Genomic DNA, 11316 nt, shown 5'->3' with positions numbered 1-11316 from the left:
CGCCATTTCCTTGTATCTTTTTTACCCGGGAAACCTGGCCATTGAAAAGGAGGAGAGAGGCCTGCGAGCCTCTGAATTATGACAGAGCAATCAGAAGGAGAATAAAGAACTTGTTGCTGACAGTATGTTTGCCTTTCTTTCACCACTAAGACAAGGACTTAACAGTATTGTTCTGAAGAGATGAGTTAGCAACTGGGGAATAACCTTGAATCATTCAGAATCTCTCAGCCCAGCTTAGTTCATGTGATTGTTACAATAGTAAAAAAGAAAGGAAGATATCCTCTGCATTAGTTACTTGGAAAAAAGGAGACAAATGAATGTTCGTATATAAATGAATATGATTTTGCTTTTGCTGTCTTGTATACCACCATAGAGATCATTTATATTGCTATATTACTTTTCTACTAGACTTTGTTAATCATTATTTAAATTAGATATTTCTTCCTGAAAATTGCTACTGGACACCTTCATAAATCAGCCTTTCTCAATTTTAACTCCTCAGATATGTCAAAATTAAAGCTCTCATTGGCTATGTAAGATTGGGAAACACTGCAATTGGCCACTGTTTCTTTGAGCTATCTGGATCCATATGTAGTCTGGACAGGAAAAAATAAACATCTTATGGTTATGAATTATTTCAAAATAGAAATACTGTCCCACACTAGAAATAGGAATGGACTCAAACCCAAGACCAAGTTGATGTTCCGATTCAACATTCATATTGCCTACTTTGCTGTCTATGCGCATTCAGTTGCATATAGATCTACTCTGATGTGCAAATATATCTCTTCAAAGTTATCACTCGTACTGTATTCAAAGAAAAATAGTGCTATTTTAAGGGCTATAATTCTACACTCATGATATGGGTATTCATAGTCACGTGTCAAAAAAGCCAAAATTGCACAACGATCAAAACTTCACACCTTGAGAAAAAGGAAATATTTGTGTTTCTTATCTAAAGAACATAGCAGACTCGAGATTTGGAGTAGTTGAAATCTAATTAATAAGAAATTAGTCTACAAAAATTCCTAAAAGCTCAGATTTATACTGAAGAATTCCTGCAGAATAATCCCTAAAGACTATTCCTAATTCTAAGATGTCAACTTCAGAAATAGTCTCTCAATTTGTCAAAGTGTTCATACAAACATCTTATTTTCTTTATTTTTCTGTTATTTCTAACATATCTAAGTGGCTTATTGTATCTCTAGTAAGCATACACCAATAGGTACTGTACAATGGGTTAATTATTTGTGCGTTAAAGCACTACTCCATGGTCATATAATAGACCATATATTTAGTTATTGATTGAGACTTCAAACTATTTAAGTGACTATAGTACTGTCAGCTTGGAGAAATAAATTGTTCTTAAAACCAAGCTTTATGTAGCAGAAAGTTCATTGTCAACTGGGAAATACTTAAATACAGTTGGTCCCAGATCAATAATCACTTCCTTATTGGAGCAATTCTCTAGTACAATTAGCCTTAAAATACTTGTATACATTCAGCAATGGAATTCTGCACATAATCTAATATCTTATATAAAATGTTCACATCTTACTTTTCAATTGGGAGTCACATCTTTATCATGTTAAATGCCTGTGCTATGGGCCCTGCAGAACATTTCAGGAATGCACCAAACAGACAGGCAAAACAATTTAAAATTAGGATATGCATCTGTGTCTCACATTGGCCCACCAAGCCTTAGTCTGGCTAGAGACATAGCTGAATCCTTGTTATAGCAACAGATCAATGATCTAATAATAATGTATTACAGATTACATTCATACAACTTGCTAGATAAAAGCATGGGTGGCTTGTTTGTGGTTTATTGTTTTATGCAAATACTATATAACCATACTCCCCAGTGCTGGTGTATTGGCTAGATGATATAAACCTTTAATTTGCCAATTATCCTTTTGCATATGTAGAAACTTCTTTGCTTATTAAGGTATCAAACATGGTACATACATTCAAGGCACAACATTGCCTTTCAAGTTATAATACTAATCAAATGTTCAAAATGGACAGGAATTCAAGCAATGTTCTTAAGGTAAGATTTCAGGCTGAAAATTACAATATAGGCTGAAAACGTTCCACATTTTAATTTCCAATGCTAATTGCACCCATTATCAAAGTGGACAAGGAAGATGTAAATGCTATCCTTTAGTGTGTTCCAGGAACAAATGATATTCAAATGAAAGTTGTGGATTCCTAAATTAACAGCTGAACTGTAAAGTATTACATCAAGAAAATCTCTCAAATCAGGTCTAGCATTTCAGCACCTAGTGGGGGAACCCCCCACAAAAAAGATACATTGCTTTCTTGACAGCAAGCCGTTAAAATCAATACAATAGATTTTTTTTTCCCGGGTCGTTGCACTTCACGGTTCCCAGTGGTCTTCTATTGAGATATCAGGCTGATAGAATTTCAGAGTTCTTATTCACAGGCAGCCAGGTATACTTTGAAACGATGGCAGATAGTAGCCTAAATAGTTTCAGAAAAACAGTTTGTCTCAATGTCATGTCACATGGAATATTTATCCCCCCCAAAAGCCTATTATTTTATTGTCATCGTTAGGGAAAAAAATTGAACGCTACAAATAGCAAACACTCCACAACACGAAGTAGTTTTAGATGAGGCGGGGGGGGGGGGAATAGGAGAAGACCATTTATCCAATTTAATCTTAAAAATACAAATAAGCAAAACGTGCTTTGAAGCACAGCACCGGCCTGTCTCTCGTCGTAACAAGCATAAAAAAGTAGATCCAGTTCTTTGGAACCAATAAGAGGCGGTGGAGGGTATGGACTATCGTGTGCTTAGCCAATGGGCAGAGTCGTTATGATTGTTGTAGGTTGTTTCAGTCTGCAACTGAATGAGGAAGTGGTGAGGACGGAGCGGGATGGTAGCAGTCTAGAGCCGGGAAAGGGGTGGAATTCAGGGTTGTTTGGGGTCCTGATGGGTAGTTAGTGGTGCTTGTGTCGCAGAGGAAGCGCGGATCAGGTGAAAGGAAGGAGACTTTCCACCGGCGGTTTCTTGGATCAAGTGATCTGTGGTGGGGAATACGTGTGTTAAGTGAGGAACCGGGAATCAAGAAGACGGAGGGTCGTAGGGTTGAATTGAAATCCTTCTGCTCCGAATCAGTGACCAGTATGTGCTTAATATTGAAATCTGCAAGGACCGGAAATAAAACATGACAGGGATATCTTAATTTCAGTTCTCACTGTGAGGAATTGGCTAATTCAGTGTGGATCTTCTTTCTTTAAAAAGGAAGGAATATTTTGGCAACTTGGTCTCTCATCCTCTTGAATCTGAAAGGTTGAGGAAAAAATAGGGAAAGGTGGCTAAATGGATTAATGGCTTTTCTGCACTTCTATATTACAGCCACTCAGCCTCAACAGAACATTACACTTGCAGCAAATGGGTTATCCCTTTTACTAATCCTTGCCCTATCTCTATTACCTCTCTTTCAGGTCAAAGCAGTCAACTGGCTTCTCTCCAAGGTAATGAGCAATAAGTCCTAATAGATTTTATATGTCCAAAAATGCACTTTGACAGTGCCAGAATAAGGGGAATATATTGCTTTGGTATATGGGCATCAGGCTGTCTCATTCAGGGGCCTGAAATTAGTTAAGAGAAGTGTCATGGAAGCACTTGTTTGAAACATGTCTGCACAATTATTTGGCTTTCCCTTAAGATGGCAAAATGCAACTAAGGAAATCAGATACAATTCTACTTTTTAAGATAACTGGTGGTCCTCTGGATGTTTCTGAAGTACAGCCTCCAAACTTCCTCACCTTTAGGCTTGCTGACTAGAAGTTGCAGCTAGAAGCATCCAGAGGAGCATGGCTCTCTTCTTCCTGTCTGCCTTTTAGATAACTCTTGTTTGCATTGTAGTTATTGTGCAGCCTGTAGGAATGTTTCTGGATGTGCTTTTCTCATATTAGCAGCTGAGCTAGCTGAACTAGCACTTTGATAAGAATTGGTTACTGTGTTTAGAAATGCATAGAAGAATTCATTCTTTGTTGGGCTAAATTTCATTTTGAAAGATTACAGTAGAATATCACAAGATAATAAACTGACTACATATTCTAGGATGAGATATAGTTATACTTCAGTAGAAAAAAATTGTGCTACTTTTAAAGAGCTGTAGTTCATTGCCAGGATATAAATGGTTTTGTTTGGAATTGTATGCTTACATCTTCTTTAGGGAGAAATTTGTCATATTTTGCAGCATTCGGGTCTTTTTTCTGATGAGATAAACTTCCTGAAGTTCATAAAACATGCTAAACCATTATTTAGTTTTTTTAGTTTTATTTTAATAAATCATTGTTGAGCAAATCACGGCTGAATGATGACTGAACAGAGTGTATGATGTATGTGTATAATGGCTGAACAGTGTAAAACTAGGTGATGTTTCCTTCTTACAAGCTAATCATCAGTCTGATTTTGAATTACTATCTAATACACACATTCTGATAAACAATTTCAGTTCCAGTGAAAGCAATATCTGGGTCAAGGGCTGTTTTCCTCCCTCTTTCCTGAATGATGTCATGGTGAGGGTAAATGCTTGGTTTCCATTCACAGATGTCATATAGCTGTTAAGGAAGAATTGCTTCGAGTGTCTGGAGTAGCTTGAAGTGATGCCTCCTTGGGTGCCGCTGTTGAAGGCATTCCCCATTGAGAGTGTATTGAAGCACTATTTATCAGAGCTAGTGTTGTTATTATTTCGCATCACAAACATACTGTGATACGACTGCTTGCATATGTTCGCCCACAGATGTCAAACTCGATAGGTTATGTGACCTTTCCGCCCGCCCCGGGGGGGGCACCAGTTTGACACCCCTGTGCTAGCCACTTAGATGTGCTTGCTCCAAAGATGATTTGATTTTCCTATGCTTTTTCTTTTGGAGAAACACCTGTAATAAATACATCTGGAATCTGTGCCACATGTGAGAGTTCTTTCAAAGATCCATTCTGAGTTAGCTTTCCAAAAGGGAAAATATAGGAACAAGAAATATAATTTTCTCTTTGGAGGGATGGAAAGAGATAGTGCTTAGAGATGGGATAAAAGCTTGTTCCTGGAAGCCTCTCTAAATAAGTATAGGACCGGTATGTTTGCAATGGGCAAAAGAAATAACCTTGAGGATCAAGAGAAAAAGCCATAGTCAAGATATTGATCAGATAAAAAATCTGAGTCGGAACAGAAATGTAATTTTGAAAAAGAGTGTCAGACATGCTCCTTTGTTGTCATTAAGATAAAGGGATGGAACGAAGTGCTTTCAGATTTTCAAGATTATGTTATTATAGCCTTACAACAAAATTAGTATGAGCTTGTATGTCTTTGATTTCCACATTTGATCTATTTTAGAGAACTGACACTATCTCATAGTTCTCAGATTAAAGATTATAGGCTTTATAAACAGCTATAGAATGGTGGAGAAAATAAATGTATTATTTACAGGTTAAAATGTAAGAGAATTCTATGATATTCCATGCTGTTTCTATGATTAATTAATTTGCATAGAGTAAATGCCTAATTAATGCTTTCTTTGGTTCAATTTCAAAAGATGGAAGCCTTGAACAATTGTACTGGACCAGGTGGAGATTTGGAACAGCAAAACTGCAAAAGTGAACATTTCTTCTATTTTGCCTATGGTAGTAACTTGCTGCGGGAAAGAATAATGTTAAGAAACCCTTCTGTGGTTTTTCTTACCATAGCACAACTACTGGTTTGTACTGTCTTTGACTCCTTCTTTCCTAGAAACCAATATTAGTAAGAAATTAATACTTAAAGTTGTAACTATATAATGTAACTATGTTGAATATTCACTTCTGCCTCTGTTGAGTTTGTTTCTATGATTATTTTTACAGGAAGAAAAAAGGTTTAGTAATGTTTATCCTTAAGGTTTGAAAGCTAGTTAGTTGCCCAGTTATCTGTTTGTTGTTGCAAGCATTCAAAATACAGATTTCAAATCAATTTCCAACTACGGAAATATGGCTCATTGTGACTTTTTTTTCCTTTTTGATCTCATTTCTAATTAATTTTTCTATAGATGGAATTTTAATTAGGTATGTGACCTAAGAAACAATTTTTCCAGTCTGCTTGTTTTGTCTTTCTAAATGTTGTTTTATTCACTACATTATAGAAAAACAAGAAACTTAAAACTGGAGATGACTGACCTTCCTGTTTTAATTCACAGGATTATAAACTTGCTTTTAGTTCTCATCAAGGGAGACTAAGTCTTCAGTGGAAAGGAGGTACAGCTACTATTGTCTATAGCCCTGGTGAAGAAGTATGGGGGATAATATGGAAAATGAATACTAGTGATTTATGTTCTCTGGATAGGTGCGTTACATAACAGTTCTTCCATTGTCTGTCAACATATGCACAGTTTATATTGTTAAGATCTTATTCTGAATGTTTGTTGTATACCTCTCAAGATTTGTCCAAGCTAAAAAAACCCTCCTCTAATTACAGAGATTCCCAGTATAGGTAGTTCTCGACTTACAACAGTTCATATAGTGACCATTCGAAGTGAAAAAGTGGTTTATGACTATTGCAGCATCCCCATGGTCATGTGATCAAAATTCAGATGCTTGGGAACTGACTCATATTTATGACTCAGGGTATCTCAGGGACATATGATCTCCTTTTGTGACCTTCTGAGAAGCAAAGTCAGTGGGAAAGCCAGATTCACCATGTTGCTGACTTAAAAATTGCAATGATTCACTGAACTAAATAATAATAATAATAATAATAATAATAATAATAATAATAATAATAATAATAATAATAATAATAATAATAATAATAATAATAATAATAATAAAGTTGGAAGGGACCTTGGAGGTCATCGAGTCCAACCCCCTGCTCAGGCAGGAACCCTACACCATTTCAGACAAATCGTTGTCCAGTCTCTTCTTAAAAACTTCCAGTGTTGGAGCATTCACCGCTTCTGGAGGCAGGTTGTTCCATTCGTTAATTGTTCTAACTGTCAGGAAGTTTCTCCTTTGTTCTAGGTTGCTTCTCTCCTTGCTTAGTTTCCACCCATTGCTTCTTGTCCTGCCTTCAGGCACCTTGGAGAATAGCTTGACTCCCTCTTCTTTGTGGCAACCCCTGAGATATTGGAATACTGCTATCATGTCCCCCCTCGTCCTTCTCTTCGTTAAACTAGACATACCCAATTCCAGCAACCGTTCCTTATATGTTTTAGCCTCCAGTTAGAGTGTTAGTGGACTATTATGTCATAGGATTCCAAGGAGCAATTCTAAAAAAATGGTATTAAATATGTTTTTTTCTTTTGTTCTTTCATGTACATGTAGTACTAAGTTTTCATTGAGCAGCTGAGATAGCTATTTTCTGGATGCTGCCTTAACTATCCAAAATTGGGCATTGTTTGCCTATTGTTTCAAGAATGATTGAGAAGTCTTTTAAGTCACTTACAAAGAGGTGTTACATAATACTTTACTGAATAAGTAGCTGTTTCCAGGGGATATATATTTACTTGACATGGCATTTCTTTTTCCATTTCAGACAAGAAGGAGTAGAAAATGGCATTTATATTCCAATTGAAGTAACAGTTCGGACTCAGGATGGGAAAATAGTTAAATGTCGTAGTTATCAGATGAATGACTATGTCCACGATCTTCCTTCTCCACAATATAAGAGGGTACTGTATTGCCTTTTGCAATTCTATGGACTAAGGACTCATTTTCCTCCGGCAGTTCATCATCTATTGTAGAACAACATGCATAATATAAATGTAATAGAAGGAACCTAAAAAAAAGTAGTTTCACGTAAAAGATTAAACTAATTTGAATACTGTTGCAGTTAAACTAATATGTGAGTATATTTGATTTATGACATTATTATCAAGGGTAGATTAATAATTATATGTACATAGCTGGACATATTGATTAATAATAAATTTTATTGCAAGCAGTAAAGCTTTGCAATACAGTTTCCCTTGGCATCATAACTCAGTTTCTTTTTTGTATAGGACTTTTACTCAGAATAAATTATAAAAGACTACTCTATGTTTACTATAGGTTCTCTTAAGCCTCTATCTTTCTCTCTTTTTCTCTCATTGATACATATCTACGAAAGATTTGCTGTATTGAAATAAGGTGCTTCTGTTTGCATGTTACACTGGGGTTTACTGCTTGGTACAGTGGTCTAGCCAAACTTCTTATTTTTCGTTCCTGAAAACTGGCAGGAACTGATCAGACATATGGAGTCAACATGCATCTTCCATCATGTTGGGCTAATGGATTCTCAAAAACTGCTTCCCATTATTGTAGCCATGGCTGTAAAGGAGGGATTTTCTGAAGCTTTGTACTTTTTACTGATCCCCCAGAAAAATATTTTAATAATCCTGCTGACTTGAATCCATTGCAGAGCCATCTTAGATTGCAATCTTCATCTTACATTCATATTTTTGTCTAGCATATAACCAATAAGATGTTTGGACTGTAAAGGATTTTGATGTAGAATTGGTTGCAAGTCTGAATATAGGTAGTCCTCGACTTACAACAGTTCATTTAGTTAAAACAGCACTGAAAAAAGTGACTTATGACTATTTTTTATTGCAGCGTCCCCAAGATCATGTGAAAAAAAATTCAGATGCTTGGCAACTGACTCATATTTATGACCGTTGCAATGTCCTGGGATCATTGATCACCTTTTGCGACCTTCTGACAAGCAAAATCAATGGGGAAGACAAATTCACTTAACAATCCTTAACTTAACAACTGCAGTGATTCACTTAACAACTGTGGCAAGAAAGGTCATAAAATGGGACAAAATTCACTTAACAAATGTTTCACTTAGCAGCAGAAATTTTGGGCTCAATTGTGGTCGTAAGTCGAGGATTACCTGTATACGTGTGGTAGTAAGAAAATGAATGGGATGGTTGAGAACTCTATATTTTCAAGTAAGTCGACCCTGTAATTCCTTCCAACCTATACTGATCGTTCTTGTGCATGGGGAATGGAAGGTGGGTCTTTCTGGATTCTAATCTGCAAAGCAAAAGATGAAAAAAAAATCTACCAATATTTTGTCTCTTTTCTCTATTCCTGTTTTTTTTTTTTTACCCAGGGGAATGGTGACAAAGAGGCCATGTCCAAACATTTCTGGAGATAACCTGCCAATATTTATATATGTGTGTTGCAGTATAAACAGTTGAACTTGTATAACCTGCTATGAAATTTAATAATGTTACTGCATGTCTGGAATAGTCTTGCTGGCAATTAATTGTAAACTTCAATGTGGTAATTACAGATTAGCTTCATGCCAAGACAGTTATGCCCTGATCCTTGCATTTTGAATTTTTCCACATTATACTAACAGAGGCTGTTCTCTTATCCTGAAACATGCACGAGTCTATTCCTTTTCATTATATGTGCTTCCCATAATACTGGACCAACAGAAACATTCTTTTACATTCTAATATATAACTACAATTTCTGTCCTTTTCCCCATCATTCAGCTACTGAACTGTAAATATATAAAATAGAAATTATTTATGTTACTCAATGTCAGCAAGCATTCCCTTGCCAAGCTGATATTTTTGAATTTTTCCCCGAAGTATATACCTAAATTTGGATTTACACGAGTCCCTCCCAACCAAAACCCTGCCCTCTTGGAATTTGTTGGATTGTATGGAATGAATTGCAAGTGCTTTTGTATCTGTGTTGCTCAACCTACACCAATACCAAGAATGGTTTATATTGACTTCTTGATGGAACTAATGAATGCAGCCAGGTGTCTCTTGTCACTATTTAATCTTCAAGTGAGGTTTATTTGAAGCAGCTATAATATATTTCTTCATCCTTCTTCCATTTATTTGTGTAAGTAATAGAAATCTAATGATGGAACCTTTCTATTTTTGTTCTTATAGGTCATCTGTTTGGGTGCAAAACAGAATGAATTGCCAATGGATTATCAAAAGAAATTAAATTCTATAGAGACTAACAACTATGCAGGACCTGTACCAGTGTTTGAAGAAATTAAAGCTGCTCTCAGTGCGTCAGGGAAACAAAATAATGAAGATCAATTTTAGTATAACTTGCTTTTACTGCCTTGGAATCTTGTGTGTCTATTTCTCTTATATTACAATAGCCTAGATATTTTTAATGTCAAAATGACCAGGGGATACCATATATACCATAAGGTGTAAGATGATCCTTGATTATTAATTCACTAATATATAATTCATTGTTTTCCTTTAAGCTTTTCTGTTTCTGTATTCTCTGCAATAAATTGAGATTGGGAATGGTTTCCAAATTGTGCTTTAATTTGAAAGTTTCTGCACCGGTTCAATCCAGCTGTTGAAAGGATATTACAGGCAATCTTGGATATTACAGGTAGCCCTTGTTTAACAATTGCTAGTTGAACAACCATTCAAAGTTACAACAGCACTGAACAAATGCTAGTTATGACCGTTGCAGCATTCCTATAATCATGTGATTAAAATTTGAGCATTAGGCAGCCCATCCACATTTATGATTACAGGATGAGCTTCAACTCACTCCACTTGTCTATCTCCCATTGCAAAGCTCAGCTATCAAATGATGTTTCATTTACTTAGCAATGGAAATGCCATCCCAGTCTTAAGAATCCAATTAGGGTGGTTAAGCAGGGACTAAATATATGTTAACTTTGCTGTGATGGACCGTTATTATCCCAGCCTCCAGTAATCAATCTTTTTAAACAGCTGATTTAATCACAACTTATTTTTCTGTATTAAATATATATTACTGAACTGGGAATTGTTTCTTACTTTGTAAATATATATATACTATTTGTAATTCCATGAAATTCCCTTTTCATATTAGAGATGTCCCTATGTTGGACAATAATTCTAGGGTTTAGAATTCTTAGAAGGAATTGTAAGAAAAGATATTTAATACAGCTGCAGTACCTAATAAGATAAATCAAAACTATCTTTTTTTATAGATGCAAGAAGTCTTGTGCAGCATATTATGTGAGTGTCCAACATGGATCTTTGTAAACAAACAAAAAGCATTAACTAATTCTCACCCCTTCACCTTGACCAGTGAGCCTTTCAAAACAGTTTTATTTTAAAACTTAGTAGTGGAAGTGTTCAAAGAACAGCCTATAATGATATTCTGACTGACATTGGGAGACAGGAGGGAGAGCCACAGACTAGACAATGGTTTGTAAAAGATGTCTCAGCCCACAGGAGGGAAGACATGGCTTTTGTCTCAGAAGGGACCCCATCCTAGTTTTGCAACGAGCAAAAGGAAAGAAAGGAAAATACTTTTGATCTTGCAAGAGGCTGTCAATCTAAGCTC

At 35.9% G+C, this 11316-nt stretch overlaps 1 protein-coding gene across 4 annotated transcripts; it reads left to right on the top strand.

The window, feature by feature from the left end:
• The first annotated feature begins 2850 nt into the window (after positions 1–2850).
• On the top strand, positions 2851–10279 carry GGCT (gamma-glutamylcyclotransferase). 4 transcript variants are annotated; one of them, XM_015823251.1, is made up of 6 exons: positions 2851–2883; positions 3471–3500; positions 5568–5729; positions 6201–6346; positions 7535–7670; positions 9900–10279. In XM_015823251.1, the coding sequence occupies exons 3-6, from the start codon at positions 5568–5570 to the stop codon at positions 10059–10061; spliced, it is 606 nt and encodes a 201-aa protein (XP_015678737.1). In that variant the 5' UTR covers positions 2851–2883; positions 3471–3500; the 3' UTR covers positions 10062–10279. The 4 variants fall into 4 exon arrangements, with proteins under 4 accessions (XP_015678737.1, XP_015678729.1, XP_015678722.1 ...); XM_015823243.1 differs by having other exon boundaries at positions 2877–3000; XM_015823236.1 differs by having other exon boundaries at positions 2877–3147.
• The last annotated feature ends 1037 nt before the right edge of the window (positions 10280–11316 follow it).

This window comes from Protobothrops mucrosquamatus, unplaced genomic scaffold (genome assembly GCF_001527695.2).
Source record: "Protobothrops mucrosquamatus isolate PMUCROS unplaced genomic scaffold, P.Mucros_1.0 scaffold_177, whole genome shotgun sequence".
NCBI classification, from domain to species: domain Eukaryota; kingdom Metazoa; phylum Chordata; class Lepidosauria; order Squamata; family Viperidae; genus Protobothrops; species Protobothrops mucrosquamatus.
Note: the sequence above shows the minus strand (reverse complement) of the source record. Positions and strands in the feature narration are given on the sequence as shown.